Below are 26,077 nucleotides of genomic sequence, written 5' to 3'. Positions count from 1 at the left end.
CACGAAGTTCTGGTGTTGTTTTTTTCAGCTCCATCAATTCATTTATATTCCTCTCTAAGCTGTTTATTCTCGTTAACATTTTGTCGAACCTTTTTTCAATGTTCTTGGTTTCTTTGCATTGGGTTAGAACATGTTCTTTTAGCTCAGAGAAGTTTGTTATTACCCACCTTCTGAAGCCTGCTTCTATCAATTCATCAGACTCATTCTCTATCCAGCCTTGTTCCCTTGCTGGTGAGGAGTTGTGATCCCTTGGAGGAGGAGACGCATTCTGGTTTTGGGTGTTTTCATCCTTTTTGTGCTTGTTTCTTCCCATCTTTGTGGATTTATCTACTTGTGGTCCTTGTGGTTGGTGACTTTCAGATGGGGTCTCTGAGAGGACATCCTTTTTGTTGCTGATGAAGTTATTTCTTTCTGTTTCTTAGTTTTCCCTCTAACAGTCAGGCCTCTCTGCTGTAGGACTGCTGGAGGTCCACTCCAGACCCTGCTTGCCTGGGGATCACCTGCAGTGGCTGCAGAACAGTAAGGGTTGCTGTCAGTTTCTTCTTCTGTTATCTTTGTCCCAGAAGAATACCCACCAGATGTCAGCCTGAGCTCTCCTTTATGAGGTGTCTCTTTGGTTATACAGGGATCAGGAAGCTGCTTGAGGGGACAGTCTGTCCCTTATAGGAGCTCAAGTGCTGAGCTGTGAGCTCCATTGTTCTGTTCAGAGCTGCTGGGCAGGTACATTTAAGTCTACGGCAGCAGAACTCATAACCACCTATTTTTCCCAGGTACTCTGTCCCAGAAAGGTGGGTCTTTATTTATAAGTTCCTGTCATTCTGCTGCCTTTTTTCAGAGATGCCCTGCCCAGTGGGGAGGTAGCCTAGTCACAGTCTGCCAGCAGAGGCATTGCTGAGCTGCCATGTGCTCTATCCAGCTGCTGTGCAAACTTCCTTGCAGTTTTGTTTATAAGGATATAGTTAGAACTGCCTCAGTAATGGTGGTCTGCCTGAGTAATGGCGGACTGTCTCTGTAATGGCGGACTGCCTTGGTAATGACGGATTGCCTTGGTAATGGCGGACTGCTTCGGTAATTGTAGACTGCCTCAGTAATGGCAGACTGCCTCAGTAATGGTGGGGTGCCTCAGTGATAGTGGACTGCCTTGGTAGTGGTGGACTGCTTCGGTAATGGTGAACACCCTTCCCCCGACAGAGCTGGACTGTCCTGGGTCCAGCTGTGCTTGCTCTGAAACTCTCAGTCCAGAGCGTTTCAGATTACCAGACTTTGTAGGGGTGGGACCAGTGGAGCCAGATCACCTGGCTCCCTGTTTCAGCCCCCTTTTTTTCAGTTGAATGGGCGACTCTGTCTCCCAGGTGTTCCAGTCACCAGTTGAAACTGTGCCCGAATTTGTGTGAGTTTTTGTATGGAGACCCACTGCATCAACTGAAACAGCCACGCTGGAGACTCATGGCACTTTTCTGCCCAGGAATCTCCTGGTCTGTGGGCAGTAAAAATTTGTTTGGAAATATGGTGATCACTCACCATCTGCATTTTTCACTGGGAACTGCAATCCAGAGCTGTTCCTATTCGGCCATCTTGGATCCTCCCACTCATAACAATATTAACATTAAATGTAAATGGCCTAATGCCCCAATCAAAATATACAGACTAGCAAATGGTAAAAAGTCAAAACCCATCGGTGTGCTGTATTCAGGAGACCCATCTCACATGCAAAGACACACATAGACTCAAAATAAAGGGATGGAAGAAGATCTGCCAAGCAAACGGAGAGCAGAAAAAAGCAGGGGTTGCAGTTTTAGTCTCGGATAAAATCGACTTTAAACCAACAAAAATCAGAAGAGACAAAGAAGGACACTACATAATGGTGAAAGGATCAATACATCAAGAGGAGCTAACTATCCTAAGTATATATGCACCCGATACAGAAGTGCCCAGATACATAAAGCAAGTTCTAAATGATCTACAAAGAGACTCAGACTCTGCACAATAATAGTGGGAGACTTTAACACTCCATTGTCAATATTAGACAGATCAACGAGACAGAAAATCAACAAGGATATACAGGACTTGAATGCAGAACTGGAACAAGTGGACCTTATAGACATCTACGGAACTCTCCACCCCACAGCCACAGAATATACATTCTTCTTAGCTCCACATCTCACTCTAAAATTGACCACATAATTGGAAGTAAATCACTCCTCAGCAAATGCAAAAGAACGGAAATCATAACAAACAGTCTCTCAGAGCACAATGCAATCAAATTAGATCTCAGGATTAAGAAACTTAACTCAAAACTGCACAACTTCATGGAAACGGAACAACTGGCTCCTGAATGTTGACTGGATAAACAATGAAATGAAGGCAGAAATAAAGATGTTCTTTAAAACCAACAAGAATGAGGACACAATGTACCAGAATCTCTGGGACACATTTAAAGCAGTGTCTGGAGGGAAATTTATAGCAATAAATGCCTACATGAGAAATGAGGAAAGATCTAAAATTGACACCCTATTGTCAAAATTGAAAGAGCTAGAGGAAAAAGATAAAAAAAAATAAAAACTCAAAAGCTAGCAGGAGACAAGAAATAACTAAGATCAGAGCAGAAATGAAGGAGATAGAGACACAAAAAACCCTTCAAAAAAATCGATAAATCCAGTAGCTGGTTTTTCAAAAAGGTCAACAATATAGACGGACTGCTAGCCAGATTAATAAAAAGGAAAGAGAGAAGAATCAAATAGATGCAATAAAAAACAATAAAGGGGATATCACCACAGATTCCACAGAAATACAAACTACTATCAGAGATTGCTACAAACAACTCTATGCACATAAACCAGTAAACCTGGAAGAAATGGATAAATTAAAGGACACTTGCACCCTACCAAAACTAAACCAAACAATCCAAAAAGAGGGAATCCTCCCCAACTCATTTTATGAGGCCAACATTATTCTGATACCAAAACTCAGCAGAGACTCAACAGAAAAGAAAACTACAGGCAATCTCCATGATGAACATAGGTGAAAAAATATTCATTAAAATACTGGCAAACCGATTGCAACAGCACATCAAAAAGCTTATCCATCCTGATCAAGTAGGCTTCATCCCAGGAATTCAAGGCTGGTTCAACATAGGTAAGTCCATTAACGTAATCCACCACATAAATAGAATAGAACCAAAGACAAAAACCACATGATTATCTCAATAGATGCAGAGAAGCCTTTGACAAAATTTAACAGTCCTTTATGCTAAAACTCTCAATAAACTAGGTATTGATGGAACCTATCACAAAATAATAAAAGCTATTTACGACAAACCCACAGCCAATATCATACTGAATGGGCAAAAACTCTAAGAATTCCCTTTGAAATCTGGCACTAGACAAGGATGCCCTCTCTCACCACTCCTATTCAATATAGTATTGGAAGTTCTAGCCAGAGCAAATTGTCTCTATTTGTAGCTGATATGATTGTAACAGACAAACACCAATAACAGACAAACAAAGAGCCAAATCAAGAGTGAACTCCCATTCACAACTGCTACAAGAAGAATAAAATACCTAGGAACCACTGCTCAAGGAAATAAGAGAAGACACAAATAGATGGATAAACATTCCATGCTCATGGTTAGGAAGAATCAATATTGTGAAAATGGCCATACTCCCCAAAGTAATTTATAGATTTAATGCTATCCCCATCAAGCTACCAATGACCTTCTTCACAGAGCTGGAAAAAGCCACTTTAAACTTCATATGGAACCAAAAAAGAGCCCTCATAGCCAAGACAATCCTAAGCAAAAAGAACAAAGCTGGTGGCATCATACTGCTGGACTTCAAGCTATACTACAAGGCAACAGTAATCAAAACAGCATGGTACTGGCATCAAAACAGAGACATAGACCAATGGAACAGAACAGAGGCCTCTGGAGCAACACCACACATCTACAACCATCTGATCTTTGACAAATCTGACAAAAACAAGCAATGGGGAAAGGATCCCCTGTTTAATAAATGGTGTTGGGAAAATTGGCTAGCAATATGCAGAAAGCAGAAACTGGACCCCTTCCTGACACCTTACACTAAAATTAACTCCAGGTGGATTAAAGACTTAAACATAAGACCTAACACCATAAGAAACCCTAGAAGAAAACCTAGGCAAAACCATTCAGGAAATAGGCATAGGCAAGGATTTTGTGACTAAAACAGCAAAAGCAAGGGCAACAAAAGCCAAAATAGACAAATGGGATCTAATTAAACTTCAGAGCTTCTATACAGCAAAAGAAACATTAGAGCAAACCAGCAACCAACAGAATGGGAAAAAATGTTTGCAATCTACTCATCTGACAAAGGGCTAATATCCAGAATCTACAAAGTACTGAAACAGATTTACAAGAAAAAAACAAACCCATCCAAAAGTGGGCGAAGGATATGAATAGACACTTTTCAAAAGAAGACATATATGAAGCCAACAAACATATGGAAAAATGCTCATCATTGCAGATCATTAGAGAAATGCACATCAAAACCACATTGAGATACCATCTCACGCCAGTTAGGATGGCGATTGTTAAAAAATCTGGAGAGAACAGATCCTGGAGAGGATGTGGAGAAGTGGGACCACTTTTACACTGTTGGTGGGAGTGTAAATTAGTTCAACCATTGTGGAAGACAGTGTGGCGATTCCTCAAGGATCTAGAAATAGAAATTCCATTTGACCTGGCAATCCCATTACTGGGTATATACCCAAAGGACTTTAAATTGTTGTACTGTAAAGACACATGCACACACATGTTCATTGCAGCACTGTTTACAATAGCAAAGACCTGGAAGCAACCCAATTGCCCATCAATGATAGACTGGACAAAGAAAATGTGGCACATATATGCCATGGAATACTATGCAGTCATAAAAATTGATGAGTTTGAGTCCTTTGTAGGGACATGGATGAACCTGGAAACCATCATTCTCAGCAAACTGACACAAGAACAGAAAATCAAACACCACGTGTTCTCACTCATAGGCAGGTGTTGAACAATGGGAACACTTGGACACAAAGAGGGGAGCATCACACACTGGGGTCCGCTGTGGGGGACTACGGGAGTGATAGTGAGAGGGAGGGTGGGAGAGGAATAACGTGGGGAGAAATGTCAGATACAGGTGATGGGGGGATGGTGGCAACAAACCACCTTGCCATGAATGTACCTATGCAACAGTCTTGCATGATCTGCATATGTACCCTAGAATCTAAAGTACAATAAAAAAAAAAAAGGCTTGTATCAAAAAGACAGGAAATGACAGATGCTGGTGAGGATGTGGAGGAAGGGGAACCTTCATACACTGCTAATGGGAATGTAAGTTAGCATAACCATTATGGAGAAGTTTGGAGGTTCTTCAAAAAACTAAAAGTAAAACTTCCATATGATCCAGCAATTATACTACTGGGTATATATCCAAAAGAAAGGAAATAAATACATTGAAGAGATACTTGCTCTCCCGTGTTTATTTCAGTGCTATTCACAATAGCCAAAATATGGAGTCAACCTAAGTGCCCATCAATGGATGAATGAATAAAGAAAATGTAATATATATACACAATGGAATATTATTCAGCCATAAAAAAAGAATTAAATCCTGTCATTTGCAGCAACATGGATGGAACCAGAGGTCATTATGTTCAGTGAAATAAATCAAGCACAGAAAGACAAACATTGAATGTTTTCACTCATATGTGAAAGCTAAAAAGTAGCTCTCATGAAGGTAGAGAGTAGAATAGTGGTTACCAGAGGCCAGGAAGGGGAGGAGGAAGCAAGGGGGAATGGAAGGGAAAAACAGAAGATAAATGTGTTTATTACCACTGAACTATCTACTCAAAAATGGTAAAGATGGTAAACTGTATATTTTTTACCTCAGTAAAAAATAAATAAAATTTTAAAGACTAAAAAAAAAATTAGCTGGGCGTGGTGGGCGCCTATAATCCTAGCTACTTGGGAGGCTGAGACAGAAGAATCTTTTGAACCCAGGAGGTGGATGTTGCAGTGAGCCGAGATCATACCACTGCACTCCAGCCTGGGCAACAGAGCAAGACTCTGTCTCAAAAAAAAAAAAAAAACCATGGAGGCCCTGCAGAGAACATTAAATTCAGCCCTTGTGAAGACAGGCAGCGTACTCTTACATCATCTTGGGTATATCTTGCATGGAATCATTTAATCCTCTGTTTCCTTATCTTGCTATTCCCAGTGATGAGCACAGTGCCTGACACTTAACAAATGCCCACTGAATGTTAGAATTAAATATGGAATATCTGAGGGCATTCCTGTACTCCATCAAGGTCCCAGTTTCTGCTGGAGTCATGTGATATGCGTCGTAAGTTTTACCATAAGAGTCTCTCACATTGCAGTCTGCAGAGTATCCATGTTTGCCTTTCTCCTCAATTACTAGCACTGCATGTTGGCTGTGACTAAAGGAAGCTATGAGAGAACCCCACAACCATCAAATGTAAGAGCAGGCAGGACCCTTACGGACATTCTCATCCAATCCCAGTAACATGTAGATGAAGACACTGGAAGCAGAGAAACAGAATGGCCTTTTAAAACTCACACTCTAGTCCAGGATCTGGACTTGAATCAAGACTCCTTACTCCTTCATTCAGCAAACATTTATTAAGAACCACTAGGTATATGGCACTTGGCTAAGCACTGAGTAATCTAAGTTGAATAAGACACAAAAGACTTCTCTGCTGAGGGTGTCAGTCTAGCAGGATAGCAAGATGCATGCAGAAACAGGGCAGAGTGTGAGAAATTGTGTGCTCACACAAGTGTGGGCACACAGCAGCAACTGAAACACTCTCCCAGATCTGCTTAAAAGTTGCCTAAGAAGGACAGCAGAGGAAATAACCAACACTATCTGGGTAGTCAGAACTAACACTTTCTGAGTGCTTTCTGTGTTGGACACTTTCCCCATATTATCTCATTAAATTTTCCCAAAAATCCTGTTGGGTCATATCATTATGCTCATTCCATAGCTAAGAAATGGAGGCCCAGGAAGGTGATCTGATTTACCCTTAGTAATCTTAACCAGGATTTCAACTCAGGATCTGCTTGATTTCAAGCCTATGCTTGTTTTACTACAACAGGGATAAGGAGGTTTCATTTCAAGGCTGATTCTATTTGATTGCCAGAGACTGCTTGGAGCATTGTGCTGCAAGGGATTCTAGGTCATATCTGGGCCCAGAAACAATTAGTGTTGTGGTTTATTAACCACGAGTGTAGGGTGGGAAGTGGTAGCCCGTGTCAGGACCATGTCATTCCTGAGCTACACCATGTTGTAGTCCTTCCAGGCCCATCTCTGTAAGGCAGCATCGTTTCAACCCACTCCCCCAGTGCCTGCTACTTCATTCATATTCCTTTCCTCTGAGCTCAGAATGATATTTTGTGCCATCTGTTATGTCCGGAATCTTGTGTCCTAGTTAGGTCAACTTTCCTGTGCAATGTTCAATGCTGTAGTCCTTTCAAAATTGTTTAACCCCATCAGAGATGTCTCTTATACATTCCCCCAGGGCCCTGTTCTGTGCTAATGACAGTTTATGTGATTAAATATTACATGCCTACAGCCTAATATGTTAGCATTTCTAGGTGAGTTGCAACAGAGGCCTTCTGAATCCAAAGGAGTGACTTCAGCAGGAAGAACGTCCAATCTTTGGGAAGGTTAGTTGGGATCTGTCATTCTTTAAGATTATACCAGGCAAATAGCTGCTACTCTGTCAGTACACACAGCTGACCTCACACCTTTTCTTAGCTGCTACAGAGCCCTTGATATAATAGTTAGTGAAGTATTGAGGCATTGCTGTTTAGTACATACAACATTTAAAGTGGAATCTGGAGGTAGAGATGGTGTTTTCTTACATGGTTTATGACTTCCAGCTGTTGAATGTAGTTAAACACTAGAATTAGTCTAGGCAGTGGTTCTAGCTGGTATGCCTCTGCTTTAAATTTTATCTTTTATTGCCCTTGGTATCAAGATTTTCAGTTTTCCAAAGCTGGAAAGCTGGCCACAAATTTAAAACAGGTTTCTAAAACCAGTTGTTAGGGTCAAAATATCCAACAGTAGTAACAATAGTGTTAAATGAATCATTTGTGGAATGTTTAATTGCTCATCATCTATTTGAAGCATCTTAGTGTTCTATTTTATGCAGTAAAAATATGTCACATTTACTAAAGGTATATATTTTCATTCCTTTCACATATGTGACAATCTATTTTCTGTATTATTGGACTTCTGAAATGCCGTGGGTAACTGAATATGAATTTGACTGTACACCACATCTGAAAGTGTTATTTTTAAATTGTTAAACAAATTCTTTAATGTTGTAAGAGCATTTTCACTTGAGTATTCTGTTAATGTGTGACTTACACATTATAATGCTTCTAACCAAAAGTAGATGCTTACTTTGAAATTCTACTTTAAAAATTCCTTTTCAAATAAGAAGAATGCTTCCCTAGGATGAGGCCCACAAGCCTGATTTTTATGTAGAGTTATAATTTTCTATTTTAGTAAATCAGATGGCCCTGCGGCTTACTAGGTTAGTATTATTGCTTGTGCCCTGCTGCTTTTTCCTGGACTAGAAACAAAGAATAAGAGAGTGAACAGATTTAAAATATATCCTCCCATTTGATGAAATTAGTAGTCTATGTGCCAAAGTGAGAGTATTCTGCGTGAGTGATTGTTTTTATCATTGTGATGTTTTGTGTGCCACTCATGTCAACATTCTTTGATTAATTGCATGGGTAGATTTTTAAACAGATGGAAATATGGCTGCAAGCCTAAATAGAAGGAACAGAAAAGTTTCAGTGTTGAACAGGCCTTGTGTAACTGAGACCTTATCTGTCACCAAAACCCCAGGAGTGCTGAACCATCTTAAATACATTCCAGTGAAGGGTGCTTCCCCAGATGGGAGGGTGTTCTCCCTTTCTATTTCCTATAGTATGGAGATGAGTTATTAACAAAGATACCATTTGAGATGTTTTATAAACTTCCAAATTCAGCTGGGGGAGTTGGTATTGAGTATCTAAAAAATAATGTTGACTAGGGACTTTGCAAGATCTTTTATTTCACTTGTCACCAATATATTCATTTGTAATTGTACCTTCCAAAGTGTTAGATATTCCTTAATTTGATGTTTCTGATTACCTTAAATTGCAGTCATTAAGATAGCATCTCAGTGCTGTAATTGAATATTCTAGCATACTATTCACTAAACTTTAAAAATTAACATTGAACTCATGTTATTGATATTTGAATACAGCTCTCAAACTAGTTTATTTAATTACTAGAGGAAAGCTTATTTGTAGTCTAATTGAATGAACTCTTAGTGAGTCTCTTAAGCAGGTACTGAAAGAATGTAGAACATCATTAAAATAAAAAAAAATTGCTTCTTATCAATATAACTGGCCTGTCACTTGGCCACAGAAGGAAATAGGTTTGTTACACAACTCATCATCATGAAGGCATTCACTGGCATGAGGTAGGTAATTGCTTAGTTAATATTTCTTAATAGAAGGACATTTGCCTCAGTTGCCACCTACTGCTGATGACACCCAAGTCAGCATTTCAGTTTGGAGTTTTCAGAGTTCTGATCCACACTCCTGGCTGCCTTCTATACATCTCCAACTGGAGGAACCTCAGACACTCTACGTGCCTGACGCCTAAAACTGAACACTGTCTCCTTCTCCTAAACCTGTCCCTCCTGTCTCCCTGCTTAGTTATCATAGCCACATGCTACTTACTCACCGTGGAGTCTTTCTTCCCCTCAACTCCTAGATCCAAATATTCAGGTCTCATGGTTCCTTCCTGCTTACAACTCCTCTGAGCATCTCTACAACCACTGCTTTTTCAGATCCTGATAGTTTCACCTGGATTTTAGCTAGTCTCCAGATGAGTCTCCCTTTGTAGGCCATCAGTTTCTCATTTGGCAGGACTAAGTTTTAAGAAATGTGAATTTTAAGCAGGCAGCCAGGATGATTCTGATGCAGGTTGGAGCTGACTTCTAGTTCCATAAATACCTCTAGTCCATCCTGAGCACTCAGATAAAAATTTGTTCTAAAATCTAAGATTTGTTCACATCCTTGATTCAAAAATCTTCAAAGAACTACAATTCTAAAACAGTATTTATAAAATAGTGGTCAGTAGAGTTGCCAAGGGTCCCTCAGGGGGGCCTCAGTGTGTGGACATGTATGGAGAGCGGGTGTTTGGAGTATGAAGGTGAGAGCCCATTCTGTTACATAGGGCTTTCGTCAACACGCCTTCCTCCATCTCTTTCTTTAGTCAGAGCAGCTCTGATTTTGAAGTTTAACAAGATATTTCCTTTGGGAAAAGTATTCCTCTGCTTTAAAAAAGTGGTTTGAAAACCACTGATCTGTAGAAGTGGATTTCAAACTTTTTAAAAATCAGGACCCACAGTAAGAAATAATGTACATTTTGTATCACAGCCCAGTTCACACACTTGTTTTTCTGTGTAATTGAAACAAGTTTCATGAAACATGGCCTTACTATATTTGATGCACTCTGGTGTTTTCTGTTTCTATTTCATTTTTTTAAAAAATTGCTGGTTGCAACTCACTAAATTGATTTCACAACCCACTGAATTGCTGCTATGTTTGAAAAAACTTTGATCTAGCCTTTCTCAATGGGGTTCCTTTATGAACCATGGAACATAGAAATACATTCTTAATCTTTTCAAAGATGGTACATAACTCACACTATTCTAGATGCTTGGAAGTGTAGTTAGTTCATACACACAATGGGTGCCTAAGGGCATTCAGACTTAATTTTCTGCATGAACTCCTGGTTGAAAAAGGCTTATTAGTATCTGATCTGTAATAAATCCAAACTCTTGATTATCGCACATAGGGCCCTTCTGAATCTAGCCCTGTGTTCACCTCCCAGACTTTATCTTACTTCCTCAATCAGCTTCCTGGGTTAAAACCATCCTGAACCACTTGGAATTACCCAGATGCATCACACTGTTTCTCACCTGTGCACAGTCATTCTTGCCCTTAGCACCAGCTCAACTGAGTGTCACTTCGACTGAGACCCTCTTTGACAGGAGTTAAGAGTGGTCAGGTCCAGGTTCTGTCCCTGTCAATCCCTGAAGGTATTAATAAATTTCAATTGCATTCACCTGGCTCATCTCCTGTGCTACTGAGAGTGGGGCTCGATACTTAGTTCTGAGAAGACAAACGCACATTAGTCACAGCCTACATGTTTAGGGAGCTTAGAACACACCTGAGACACAAGACATATGTATTAAAAACTACCTCTGGTGTAGCTCAATGCTCAAGAGTTTGCATAAACTTCAAATTTGTAATATGTTAGTCTAGGATAATAATAAAAGTAGCAACTTTGTAGGGCTGTGAGTTTTACAGGGGAAGTGCATGTAAAGCCCTGAGCATATTGCCTGACCCAGAGCTCTCAAGAAGTGCTAGAGAGGAATTAAGCAGGTAATATGCCCAGTGCCATGTGAATGCTATGAGTAGAAAGTACTACAGGAGTTGACAGGAGGAAATGGACACTGTGGTTGGAGAGATGGGAGAGCTCCAGTGGAGAAAGTGGAGTATGCACTAAGTTTAGGAAGAAAAGCAGACCTCAGATTAGGAGGTGAGAAGGCATTCCTGGCACAGTGAGCCAAAGAGCAGCAGAGGAGGACTGTGGATGCCTTGCCTATAGACTAGTTTCACTGCCACTCTTTGTATATTTATTTTTGCAAATGTACTCAAACATTTTTCCAGATGCAAATTGAAGATATTGACCTTTAGAGATGTTACTTTCTCATTTGAAAGAACTCTGTTCCCTCTCTCTTTTCCATGGCTTTTTGCTAAGTCTATATGGCATCTGCAGTTTTGCTTATGGAGTCAGCTTGATTAAACCATTTTGGGTCGGCATGAAGAAATAGGTTACAACATGATCACCCAGGGAACTTTTTAGGCTTTTTTTCTATGTCCCACCCCAGAGATTCTGACAATTTGATCTGATGTGGGACCAGGGAATACGGTTATTTTGAAAGTTCCTTTCTTTTTCATTTGGCTTGGTCAAAAGTTTGAAAAACACTGGTAATCTTTAAGGACTTATCCAGCTCCAGTGATCTGTATTTCTCATAATAGTTACACTTTTATTCTCTCTGCTATTCCCAAGAGAGGGTTACTGTGTTGTCAAGAGAGAAAAACTAAATAAGCCAGACATCAAAAGCTATAGCTACCAACTTTGATGTTAAGAGTCCATTCTATATGAAATTGTATAATTCCAAAGAAATCCAGGTGGGAGTGTTCCAAGGTCCTTGTGTTGATGGGAAGGAAGGACAAACACTGGACAACTTTATGCTTTGTTAAATATATAAGTCGAAATTTAGTGGGGTCTCTAACTTCCAAACCAATGGAAGGGGGAAAATGAAACCAAAGGAAATGAACAAAAGATCTCAATACAAAAAGAGAGAGGAGGAGAACAAGCAAAGCATAGAAGAAAATGAAACAAAGAACAAAATAAGATGCTAGAAATGAATTCAAATATGTTGATAACCAAAATCAATGTAAATCATGGTACTGTTAAAAAACAGATCAGTCTAAATACGATGTCTAACATTACATCCATATATTGGAAAACCATGAGAAAAAGCAAGAAGATGATTAGCACAAAATGTATGATATGTTTATCTCAACAGGAGAAAGGGCTGCTGGGGTGGGCACCCAGGAGGCTCTAAAGATATGATAGGGTTCTTTTAAGTTGGGTGGTAAGTAAACAGGTATTACTCTTTATTCTTTTAAGCATTACTTTTTAAAGTTCACATATATTTTATGTAGTTTTGTTTGAATAATATAGTACATCCCCTGCGTGTGTGCACATGCACACCACACTCAATAAAAGGATAAAAGTAAATTGCCAACGTTTTTCTAAAACCTCACTCTCATAGTATTAGATGTGAATTTTTTAATGTGATTTATTTTCATTTTTTAATGAGGTGATTTTTTTTATCATGAAAGTTTTCTCCCCAGTACAAAACTCTGTTTTGAATTAATCACATGACCCAACACTCCAAATAAGTCTTCAAATAGATGCCATTTGTCATAATATGGTAATTCCTACATATTTTCTCTTTCCATTGAATTACATAAAATAATTCATTCAATCAAAACCTTGTAAGCTTTTTATTGAGCAATGATTTTGTGTCTGTTTTAATCATTGTATTTGAATTAATCCATTGAATTTTTATAAAAACCCTTGGAAATGGTACCAATACTGCCCTCATTTTAAACCTGAGGTAACTACAGCACGGAGAAGTTAGGTGATGTGGTCAAAGGCACACAACTGATTGGTGGCAGAGCCAGGATTTGAACCCAGACAGCCTGTCACCAGAGCCGTGTTCCTGTTCTTAACCTAGGCTGCTGAGCTGTGGGCCACAAAACATCTTACTACTAAAGAGAGTGAAGGAGGAGTGGGAAGGTACCTCTGCACTTCAAGGGCCCCTCCGTAGTATGTCACGTCTGACTGTGAAGTTACGTATATCACAATTATGTCATTCTTTGGTTTGTTAAAGGAAAGATTTTTTTCTTCTGGCCAGGAAAGGAAGAAATGGAGGGAGGGAGGGAGGGAGGAAGGAGGGAAGGAATCCAACAAAAATATTGGCTGATTGGCTGGCCGTGGTGTCAGAAGAGAAATAAAAACCTGCTGACCTTATCTTTATGCTGTTTCCATGAACAACAAAAGACAAATCTTCTTTGACAGAACAGCCCAAACGTACTAGGCAGCTAAACTAGAGAACAGGCGCTTCAGAGATGCTGCCTTGAGCAGATGCTTTCCGGCAGTTACCCTGGGAAACAGCTGATCCAAGCCTCTTCCACCTGGAGGTCAAGCTCTCTCTCTAAACACGTCTCAGAAGAGATGCACAGTTTATCTAACAGTTCATTCTTTGGGGGGTTTTACTGTATGTCAGCAGTTAAATATAAAACCTCCCCACACAGCCCCACACCATGAGCTCTGTAATCTTGGAGAATTCAGAGAGAATGTGGAGATGTCAGGAATATACAAAAAGGTAACTGGACTAATTCTTAAAAGTGAGGGGAGGGTGTGTGTGTGTGATAGATCCTGGAAAATATATATCAGTCAGTACGCTACCAATCTGCATAAATTCCAGAAAAACTAAAAGGAATGTATTTAGCCTCAATGCTCAGACTATGACTGCTGAGAACCAGCAGGTTTCAAAGAAGAGTTTGTGCGAGGCCCAGATTACTTAAAAAAAAAAAAATCTTGGCATTAACAAATATGAATGTCCAGAGGTATACATCTGGGAATCAGTAGACAAAGTTAGTATGTGTCTCCTGGAGAAAAGGCTGAAGAAAGACATGAAGTGTTAACCATCTTCAAAAACCTGAAAGGCATGACATAGAGGAAGCATAGACTTTTCCTGGGCTATTTCAGAAAGTCACACGAAACAAAGGGAAGAGTTTTTAAGTAAATGCAAGCCTTTTTAAGTAAATGAAGGTATATATATATATATATATTTTTTTTTTTTTTTTTAAGATGAGGTCTTGTTCTATTCCCCAGGCTGGAGTGCAGTGGCACAATCTTGGCTCACTGCAACTTCTGCTTCCTGGGTTCAAATGGTCCTCCTGCCTCAGCCTCCCAAGTAGCTGGGACTAAAGGTGCCTGCCACTATGCCTGGCTAATTTTTGCATTTTAGTAGAGATGGGGTTGCACCGTATTGGCCAGGCTGGTCTCAAACGCCTAACCTCAGGTGATCCACCCACCTCAGCCTCCCAAAGTGCTGGAATTATAGGTGTGAGCCACAGTGCCCAGCCTACATGAAGGTATTTAAGAGAAGAACCCATTGTTCAGCAGGTGAAGAGCCTCCCTTGACCTGGGCATTTCCTTTGCCTGGATGGTCCTGAGATGTACAAAGGGAAGGTCTTTTTCCTATGAATGAAAGATAGGGCTCAGCAGCTTCTGAACTCTTTTCCAAGTAGGAAACTGCTGAATTCTGTGAAACTGTGGCTTTTAACTCACCATAAAACTCAGACAAATTTGACTTGTTTATTTCTTAGACACAATTATCAGGTGGTATGGCTAAAAACTTACCAAGATGAATTCTCAAGCTGGTAGTTCCAAACTTGGCTGCCCATCCAGTTCTTTTGTTTGTTTCTAATCAGTCTGAATAAAACAAAAAAACCTGTCTGAACCTGTCACATTGATTGCACACCCACTAACGAGTTCTGACCCACCACTAGAAAAACCCAGACCCAACCTAAAGTCAGTCCTCAGTTTACGGCTGAGGAAGCTGAGCCCAGGGTGATGACATGGGTCTTCCAGAGTTGTTCAGAAAGGTAAGAATTAGGATCCAAATGTCTAATCTCTTATCTCCAAGTCCAGTTCTTTATTCACATATATCAGCCAGACAAAAAGCAATACAGAGCAGAGAAAAAAGGGAACCACTGCCGAACTGTAATTATGAAATAAAGAATTCAACCCTCCTGCTAGCTAGTAAACATCTATTCTTTGTGGAAACAGCACCTCGTGATAACCACTGCTCAGTGAACCCACCACACTGTTGGGCACCACTTTCCTCTGATACTCACAACCACCCCTCACATAGTTGGGTTTATTAACTTTATTGTGTAAAGGAGGGAATGGAGGTTGAGAAAAGTGAAGTAATCCCCATAGTTTGGGTTGCTCATAGGTTGGGCTGTGCATACGTGTCTGACCCCAAAGCTCATGGCTCTTCCCTTCCTTACACTGCCTCTCTATAATCCTTGACTTGCCCTGCTTAGGATTATATCTCGTAGAAGTAAGAGAAAGCAACAAGGGAAATACTGTGCAGAGCTGATTCTAACCAGTAGAGTAGTTGGTGATATGATTTATAGACTTGCTTGTTTATCGTCTCCTCTGTTAGTATTTTAGCTCCCTGAGTGTGTGGCCTTCACCTCGTCCACTGTCCAGTACATTGTAAGCTTCAGGTGAATATTTATGAATGAACAAGCAAGTGCATTTAGAAATGACAAGGACATTCAGCGAAAGCAACCACATCATACTACAGAGGTGGGTCACATAGTGACCCAGAGCACAGCCCATGGAGAAAGATGGCCTCTGTTCAAAATCGTGTCTCTTAAGAGTTATTTGATCACAGGCAAGTTACTTAACTTCTCTTGTGCCTCAGTTTCCTGGGGATAATAATAATGCCAGTGTCATAGTATGGTCCTGTGAGTTAATGAAGGAAAGCATTTGCACCAGTCCTCGCTCATAGTAAGTGCTTTATAGGTTAGTCGTTATTGCTATCTGAGGTCATGATAATAGTAGGGCAATAGTGGACTCATGTCTTATAGGAGAAAAATATCACGAAATTTAGAGGTAAGGTAAGTATGATCCTGTGGCTAGAGACTCAGAAGAGATTACTGTTCATGTTCAATTGCAGAGTCTGAAAAGTAGATTTCTAACTATCTCATCATGAAAGATTTATTTCTGACCAAAAAATCTAAATGTAGAGCAGATGATTATGCAGATGGCCCATGAATATGTCAAAAAGAATATAGTGCTTACTAAGCATCCACATGAATTTATGAGGAATGAAATTTATGAGAGGTAACTTAGTTAAATCACTAGCAGAATGCCATAGACTCATTGTGTCTTTTTTTCAAGAGTGCATATAAAAAATCTGATTTCAAGAACAGCAGAATGTAGGGTGAAGTATGGGAGCCCTGGAGTCAGAGTTCTCCCCTCATCTCCCCCTAGAATTGGGCCCTGGTTTTCTTGTCTGTCCAATATGGATAATGAGTGCAGCAGCCTCCCAGTGTGGTTCAGAGAACTAACAGAGATCATGCATGTGCAATGCCTCCTAAGCAGAATGCAAATGTGAGCCTCTCATAATCACAAGACGTGGGTAAGCAGAAAAGAAATTGAAATGAAATGTGGCTGATAGTCAAGGAGGCTCCCAGCTATTTGCCTGTACCAAGCCCAGGTCTTGAATGCCCAGATGGTAGGTGGAAGTTTGCTTTGCAGTCGTCAGAACAAATTGTGAGGGTCCCTTGATGTCACTGACTGAAGGCTGGGAGAGAAGAAAACCTGAATAAGCAGCCTAAGGTCTGAGCATGTGTTGCTTCCTCTTCTCTCCTTGCAGGGGCATTCGTGGTATGCTGGACTCCGGGCCTGGTGGTTCTGCTCCTCGATGGCCTGAACTGCAAGCAGTGTGGTGTGCAGCATGTGAAAAGGTGGTTCCTGCTGTTGGCACTGCTCAACTCCGTCATGAACCCCATCATCTACTCCTACAAAGATGAGGACATGTACAGCACCATGAAGAAGATGATCTGCTGCTTCTCTCAGGAGAACTCAGAGAGGCGTCCCTCTCGCATTCCCTCCACGGTCCTCAGCAGGAGTGACACAGGCAGCCAGTGCACAGAGGATAGTATTAACCAAGGTGCAGCCTGCAATAAAAGCAGTTCCTAAACTCTGGAGGCCTCTCCACCCACCCAGGCCTCCTGTGGGAAAAGAGCTGTTAAGAATGGTTACCTGTCTCTAACAAAACCCATGTACAGTGTTATTTGAGGTCTCTATTAATCAATGCTAGATTTCCTTTAAAATTTTCTTTTCGTGGTTTGAAAGCATGGGCAGTAAAGAGAGGACGTGGTGCATTTAGAGAAAGCACAGAAATGGGAGAGGCACGGCCAGTCCCTGCTTGTCCTGTGAACTGCTTGGAGCTGCTGCCAGCCCGGCTGGGCCTTCTGGGTTCTGGTGCCATTTTGTAGCCATTCTCCTTGTGTTTTAAAAGGATGTTATGAAAGAGTTTAGACCAAAATAAATAAATAATAATGTTACTTGAGCCATCTTATACAGCTGCTTGGAACGTCTATGTAGTTCTTTCTGCATGCATTAAGAATGTTTAGAAATGCTTCAGCAGTGGTATTTTTTTCCTCAAAGAAACCATGGCCAGTAGTTCAGTAGGAATCAAAGAAAAATCAGTAAGAGCTCCAGATTAAACCTGATTTTTAACTGAAGGAACATTCTGAGGAAAAATACTTAAAAATAACAAAAAAGGTCAATGTGAAAACTCTTTTTGACCTAAAAAAGGCCTTGGTATGGTCCTCCGTGCATGTGTGTGTATATGCATGTGTGTGTATATATATATACATTTTTTCAGTTTTTACTGATTTTTATTGATTTTATTCAAAGATACCTAGGGACAGGATTAGGGAATACTTAATCTGACTATTGGAACAAACATGGATCCCTGGAGTATTTCAGATATGGGGTTACCGCCCCAGACTGCCTCCCACCAGTCCACATCAGTTCTCATTTTCCCGCATGATGATGAAAAACGGTGGGGAGCTAGTAAAGGGTTTAATGCAGAAAACAAGAAGAGAATATGAAGTTTGAAGTGCCTGTGGAACATCCAGCTGATAATCTTGCCTAGTAAGAGAAAAAGAAGCCAAGAGAATACCAACGTTTAAGGAGCAGGTAGAGAAAAACCAGGAAAGGGACAGAGGAATAAGAGGATGAAAGAACGTGTTAAGAATCAAGGAGAGAGGCCGGGCGCCGTGGCTCACACCTATAATCCCAGCACTTTGGGAGGCTATGGCAGGAGGATCACTTGAGGCCAGGAGTTTGAGACTAACCTAGGCAACATGGTGAAACCAACCCCGTCTTTACTAAAAATACAAAAAATTAGCCAGGCATGGTGGCACATGCCTGTAATCCCAGCTACCTGGGAGACTGAGGCACAAAAATTGCTTGAACCCAGGAGGTGGAGGTTGCAGAGTGAGCCAAGATTGCGCCACTGCACTCTAGTCTGGGTGACAGAGCGAGACTCTGTCTCAAAAAAAAAAAAAAAAGGGAGAGAGAATGTCAGGGAGCGCATGTATGTATTTAAACAACTTAACTTTGCATTTAAAGACTGAAAGGACAGTGATGGTGAAGTCAATTTTCGGGCCACCTAGACTTTCCAGTCTAGGACTAGAGCCGTAGCAATGATCTGTGTGCTGTACAAGAAAAAAGAAAGAGGTGTTCATTAAAAAACAGATGCTTTTATACATCAGAGTAAAAACTGTATTGACAAGTAGGCTGAATCCCTTTCCTATATAATGAAATATGAGCTTGATTCCAGTCCTTATCTTCAGTTACCTCCATACCAACTGGTGGCTTGTTGGATTTAGCATGTAGAATAATTTCACGTCTCATATTTTGCCCAAGGTTAATGGCATATTTCTGATACGTGGCTTACATGTGAACTGAATTTTGATCTGGGTTCTATTTTGAATTTTTCTCTTTCTGAGACCTGAGTAGGCAACATGAAAGGCAAGTCAGTAAAAAAAAAATAATAATGTTTCATACACATAGGCTGTGCTCACCAGAGTTTTCTATGTAAAAGATTTAGAGTGTGTTCTGATTTAAAATGAGGATAACTTCAAGGCAGATATTATAATATTTATGTAGTTTGCAAAACAAGTTTACATTTTTTTGCTATTGTGATATAACATTTATGTGCAAGAACTACTTGTAATAAAAGGATTTGAGAAGTCATGCTTTTAAATATAATAGCCTAAAATAGACAGTATGATGATTTGAAAGTGTAGATTTCACAAACTCTGTATAGTATGTGGGTCTATCTGAAGCTTCTATCAAAGCTACCTATAAAATAAAATTTAAAAAGATCTGTTGTCTCTTGTTGAGGTGCATTATTGCTTTGTGTATTTTCTAAGTAAAAATACAGTTTGTGGTAACTACAGCACAAATTTCTATTGAAGAAGAAAAATCAAATTTGCCATGAAGTACATACTCTGGATGTTTTATGTAAGCATTTTGAATCTACAGCTGGCCAAAGGGTGGAGAATTGAAATTGAATTCCAGTCCCCAAATAGCTACTAAGGGATCTTTAAAGGTTTTATTTTGAGGAAAGAACCATTTTTAGTACCCTGTAGCAGAGTGTCATATTCAGAATGGTGTCTGGAGGGGGTCCAAAGTGTGGAAACTCAGGGTAGAAATACATAGTTTTTGTTTGTATGCACACACACACATCTCAGCAAGGGCGCAAGAGTAGAGAAGTCGGGAATGTTTAGAAATGACGAGCGGCAGGGGTCACAGAGCTCACCAAGGACCCCTGATAGACCTGGCCCTTCCTGTGTGTTTGTGTGTTCTCAAATTCTAAGATCCAAAGCTTATCTGCAGGTCATTCATCTAGACCTCATCAGACCAGCTCTTGACCCAAAGCAGAGGCTACTCCCCAGCTAAATGAGATTTAATTTTCTTCTTAGATTTGTAGCACTGTATAAGGTGTTCCAATAAATCTGTATGGTGAAAGAATTTAGTACTTCCTGAAGATAGCTTGCTTGCAAAGAAATAATCTTTTGGAAATAAATTGTTGAATTTTTTGGTGAATTTCTTTTTCAAGTGAGTAGTAGACCTGGAACCAGTTTGTGACCTTGAGAAGCCCTAAACATGGAAATGATTATGGCACCACCCTGCCCCCATTCATGTAATTCCAAATAAAAACAATACTAGACCGTAAAATAAATGTAAGCCTCCAATGAAGTTTTAATTTTCCTCACACTCAGCACTTTGATGCTTTTTATAAATACTAATTAAAATTTAGAAATTCTGGTGCCCCAGCTTCATTGGCACACTGAGCACATGCTCAGCCCGTGGTTGGATGGCCCAGGACCAAGGACCCAGTGGAGTCGGCAGCGGCAGCATCAGGCGGTGCTAGGGGTCCAGTTCTATTCATCTGCATATGTCACCCCACGCAGACCACAGAGCATGCCATGCTCCACGTTTGTAGACTAGTGTTCCTCCTGAGCTTGAGAGTGTTTTGTTTAGCTCATTAATCCTCTAATCATTCTGGGAAGGGGCAATAAGATTACTTGGCTCTCTTTTCTAATTTATTGAGCCGACATAATGAAGGTGAGGCCCATGAAGATGCCTGTGAAGGTGACTTAGTGACAATCTCTGGCCCTGTTAGTGCCTGGAGTAGAAACACATGATGATGCATGTCACTGTATACTAAAAGGAATTAAGAACATGCAAAAACTGATCTCACATCTAGGAGACTCACCAGAGAATTATAACCCTTTGTGGGCCAAAAAAATGTGGTGTTAAATTGGAAACCCCTAGGGCTCCTTCCAATTTTACACATTGTCTTTCAGGCCTAGGAGTAAAGACCAGAAGAGTTTTTGAAGTCAGGGAAGATGCATTTTTCTGTGAGGGATGCCCTCCGGAACACATCACATGGTTTAAAATACAGTTTAAGGCTAGTTTTCACAGAGAAATAAACATTAGATGGGAGCTGCTGTTGGTGTGGGTTATTTTCTTTTTTTGGCTTTAATGCTAAATTTTATCTTTACAGCGTTCTCTTAAGTGCTTTTTGGTGTGTGCCCGCTGTTAGTAGCTAACAGATGGTAAGCTACTAATGGCAGTTGTTAGAGGTTAAGAATGTTATATTATCTATAACTTCTGAGTTAAAGGTTTATAGTACAGGCTGGGCATGGTGGCTCATGCCTGTAATCCCAGCACTTTGGGAGGCTGAGGCAGGCAGATGATTTGAGCTCAGGAGTTCAAGACCAGCCTGGTCAACATGGAGAAACCCACCGTGCCTCTACTAAAAATACAAAAATTAGCCAGGCGTGGTGGTGCATGCCTATAATCCCAAGTAGCTGTACTTGGGAGGATGAGGCAGGAGAATTGCTTGAACCCAGGAGGTGGAGGTGGCAGTGAGCTGAGATCATGCTGCCGCACTCCAGCCTAGGTGACAGAGTGAGACTCTGACTCAAAAATAAATAATTTAATTAAATACAAGTTGATAGTGTCAATTAATTTAATTAAATACAAGTTTATAGTGCACATAATAGCACAATGGTCACTGGAATCACATGCAGGCAGGTTCCAGTGCACATCAATAAAAGTATGGGTCACATCATACTAAGGAAATGCAGTGCCTTTGCATAACAGTCCATGAATGTGGTTTGCAATTCACTGTACCAGCCTATTTTAGAAATTGCAGTTCTTGGCAGCCATTTAGAAAGTTGCAATTTTATGCAGCAAAACTTTGTAATTTTTTTTGTTATCAGCAATTTCAACTTTGTATAATTCAAATTTTCTTAAAATCCATCTGTATTATATTTTGTTATTGAGATTAGAGCCTCCACACTGTATATTAATAATAAGATATATGAAAGAAAAACATGCCACAAGCCCACGTTACATCTTTTTGGATATTAGAAAAATGATATCTCTTCCTCAAGACGCTTGCATCTATTGGAAAAACTTCACTGCTGCCAGCCAGAAAACTCTGCTAATACATATGCCTGTCCACAGTACGGTTGATATGTGGAGATAACACATCGGACTGAAGTTCAAAACACCTGTGTTCTGATTTCTGTTCTGCCCTAAACTGCCAAAGAAACTCTAGATATGATTGCTGATCTCTTAAATGAGAGGCTTAAATTAAATGATCTGTAAGGACCTTTTCAGCTCCAAAATTTGGTTTCTGTGCATCATCTCCCAAATGTGAATCCTGGAAAAGAGACCCAAGTCTTTAGATTCTGTCCATTTCACTCTTGCATAGAGATTTCAAAGAAGAGGAGATCTGTTTTCATTTACTGCAGTGGTTCTCAAGCTAAGGTTTAGTGTGCATCATAATTACCTAGGGAGACAACCTAAAATCTATACGCTTTAGGCAGATGCAAGATGTGTCATCATAAATTCATCATCAATACAGGGGAAAAGGATTTTCAAAATAAAATGGAACCACTATCCCATATGGAAAACGTAAGAGCTTGATGATTTACTTATGTTTCCTGTGTGAACTTAATTTGATATGTGTGAGCTGCTGTTTACTCCATGAAGCCAAATAGAAAACCACAAATTTGTTTTACATTTAATTTAACCAACATCTTTAGAACATTTCCTAGGTGCTGAGACCTACCCCCCAAAAAACCTGCTCTTAAAAGAATAAACAAAAATAAAACATACACAGAAATGCACAAATAAGAGAACTAAAGTGAAAGAGAGGTGAAAATATGAGGGATGGACATGTATGTATTGCTTTAGCTACCCTCAAGGCATTACACTGGAACACTGGTGATAATGGCTATTGGCATTGCAGTTTTTAGATTGGGCCTCTGTAATTTGATATAGAATTATCTGAGATCTAGAGGAAGAAAAGGAAATCATGTAAGCAGGCTTCTTTTTTTTCGAGATGGAGTCTCATTCTGTCACCTGGGCTAGAGTGTGGTGACACGATTTCAGCTCACTGCAACCTCTGCCTCCCAAGCTCGAGCAATCCTCCCATCTCAGCCCCTTGAGTAGCTGGGTCTACAGACACACACCATAACGCCTGGCTAATTTTTGTATATTTTGTAGAGATGGAGTTTTCCCATCTTGCCCAAGCTGGTTGTGAACTTCTGAGCTCAAGCAATCTATCCACCCACCTTGGCCTCCCAAAGCGCTGGGATTACAGGTGTGAGCCATGGCGCCCGGCTAAATAGGCTTCTTTTTGGGCTAAAGACATTTTACGTTTTATGGTTTGGGGATCTGATACTGATCATGTAAACTAGACTAATTTGTTTGTTCTGTTTTATCTTGCTTAGGTGAATGTCTGACCACAGGTTTATGTAAACCTTAAAGATGGGACATATCAGTCAGTATTCAGTCAGAAAAACAGAAACCATTCTGGGTATTTGAAGCAGGAAGGTATTGAAAACAGACAGATACTTATAAAATAGTCAGAAAGGCTAGAGGGAGCAAAGGCAAAGGAAGCCATAGTTAGCTCTCAGGTTTGCAGCTAACTTTTAGGGAATTGTTGCCACACGGGTCAGAAACTTCTGGAAAGTGCCCCCTGAGGCTGTGACTTGTGGAAAGATGCCACAAGCCACTCCAAAATCTCAAATCTGCTGCTAGTACAAGAATATGGCTTCTGCTTCCCTCTGTCCTCTTCGTCTCTTGAAATTGTCTGGTGCTGGCAGAATCTAAACTGAGATATTTACTGGCTGTGTATTCTGGAAAATATAGTTTCCAGGCTTCCAGCGTTTCAGATGCAGGGGACAGCATAGAAAGGATCAGCAATAGAACTGACTGTCAGCAGACAAGCCAGGACACAGAGAAGGAAACAAATGAAGGGGAGAGGGGTCTTCTTGGCTTCTGGAACTTTCTTTTTTCTAAGAATAATTGTATTCATTTTTTATGACTGAGGGAAGAAGATAATATAACAGTTCTAGAGTAAGGTGAAAATCTTCTTTAAAATGATATGCTGGTACACATAGCATAGGAGTTCCACATTGTAGTATAGGGATCTTCCAAAAGCTGAATGGAAAAAAAGACCAAAAAGAAGATAACATCAGGCTGGGCACAGTGGCTCACGCCTGTAATACTAACACTTTGGGAGGCCAAGGCAGGCGGATCACGAGGTCAAGAGATCAAGACCATCCTGGCTAACATGGTGAAATCCTGTCTCTACTAAAAATACAAAAATTAGCTGGGCATGGTGGTGCTGCCTGTAATCCCAGCTACTTGGGAGTCTGAGGCAGGACAATAGCTTGAACCAGGGAGTCAGAAGTTGCAGTGAGCCGAGATCACACCAAGGCACTCCAGCCTGGCAACAATGTGAGACTCTGTCTCAAAAAAAAAAAAAAAAAAAATCATAGTTCATTTATCATTAGCTATTTAATATCCAAATCTGTGATATCAAAGTTGAAATTAAAGCATGAGAAATAAAATATGTGCAAAGTCACTTTAAAAGTCAGACTCAGTGTTCCTAAGATCTTAAAAGATGCAATGGATCTAAACTTTCTTAGGCTGGAACTATAATAAATCGAAGTTTCAAGGTTTGTGGAAAATAAGACTAACTTTCTTATATAGAAATAAGAGTCTGATTAATGCGTCTTGGGGGAAGTTGTGATTTAGGGAATATCTTGATTTTGCAGATGAAGAAAATAAAGACTGGAAGATTGAATGAGGAGGATACATAGTGATTAAACCAATGATCAAACTTTGCTCTCTAAGCTCTCCTTTAAGTCTCCTTCTCTATTCAGAAAAAAACAAAAACAAACTAGTTTCTGAATAACTAGACATAAATTCAGATTTCAAAGAGCCAATGTTTACTAATAATTAGCCTATTTTAGGGATTAAGAATGTTTGTGCTTTTTGAGTAATTCAGCTCCTGAAAATGTATGCTGAAGAAATTGTTCTAAATTAGGAAAGGCTTTGTATACAAAGGTGGCTAACACAGCGTTATTTATAGCAACTGGAAACTTCTAAACAATCTAAATATTCAAGTACAGGATAAATGTAAAGCACTGTAGTCAAGTACACAGACTCTGGAACCAAATTGCTTAGATTTTCACCTTAGCTCTTTTACTGACTAGCTCTGTGTCTTTGGGCAAGTTCCTCTGTGCATCAGTTTTTATTGCAAAATGGGGATAACAATCATACCTATCTCATAGAGCTTTTGTGGAGATTAATTAAGCTTTATGTAAAGCACTTAGAATAGTGCTGGGCACTGTATATTTGCAGTTATTGTTATTGATGGATTCTATACAGCAGTTTAAAGTTGTAGGTGCGAATAATCTAATAATATTGAAGAACATGTATAATGTAGAATTTGCTGATGGATTGGCTATGGTATCAAGAGATGTGTTTTAAGGATGACTTCAAAAATTTTGGTTCTAACTACCACGAAAGTGGAATTGCTTTTTTCTGAGATAGAGAAAATACTAGGAGCAGTAGATTCGGGAGTGGGTGAGAGTCAGGAATTCCATTTTAGATTCGTGACACAGAATGTCACAGAGACACAACCAGGTGAAGATGTCAAGAAGGCAGTCAGATAAATACGAAGCTCAGGGAGGAGGTCCACACAGGAGATAGCAATCACCAGTGTATGGATGCTGTGTAAGGTCATGAGGTTGGACAAAACCGCATGAACGGTGAGTGTTGATGGAGATTATAACAGGTCTGAGGGTTTCCAATGTTTGAAGTCAGAGAAATGAGAGTTGGTTAAGGAGACTGAGGGGGAGAAGCCAGTGGCATAGGAAGAGAGCTAGAAGTTAGTGGAGACCCAGGAG

General features: G+C 40.1%; 1 protein-coding gene and 1 long non-coding RNA gene across 3 annotated transcripts in view; one reads left to right on the top strand and one right to left on the bottom strand.

Moving 5' to 3' along the window:
* LOC105710452 (uncharacterized) overlaps positions 1 to 15,192 on the bottom strand; it is a 56,046-nt gene extending 40,854 nt beyond the window's left edge. The window contains exon 1 of one of the 2 annotated variants that reach the window (XR_010341217.1): positions 15,120 to 15,192. This is a non-coding gene — a long non-coding RNA (uncharacterized LOC105710452). The remainder of the gene's footprint in view (positions 1 to 15,119) is intronic. The other variant, XR_010341218.1, reaches the window with a different exon arrangement.
* The window catches only part of LPAR3 (lysophosphatidic acid receptor 3), a 68,292-nt gene extending 48,621 nt beyond the window's left edge, over positions 1 to 19,671 (top strand). The window contains exon 2 of the mRNA XM_012442826.2: positions 17,152 to 19,671. Within this exon, the coding sequence (XP_012298249.1) occupies positions 17,152 to 17,477 (326 nt within the window). The 3' untranslated portion in view covers positions 17,478 to 19,671. The remainder of the gene's footprint in view (positions 1 to 17,151) is intronic.
* Positions 19,672 to 26,077: the final 6,406 nt, after the last annotated feature.

Source organism: Aotus nancymaae, unplaced genomic scaffold (genome assembly GCF_030222135.1).
Source record: "Aotus nancymaae isolate 86718 unplaced genomic scaffold, 86718_ANA_hifiasm-v0.15.2.pri h1tg000007l, whole genome shotgun sequence".
NCBI lineage: Eukaryota > Metazoa > Chordata > Mammalia > Primates > Aotidae > Aotus > Aotus nancymaae.
The sequence above is the reverse complement of the archived record's forward strand: the minus strand, read 5'-3'. Positions and strand labels throughout refer to the sequence as shown.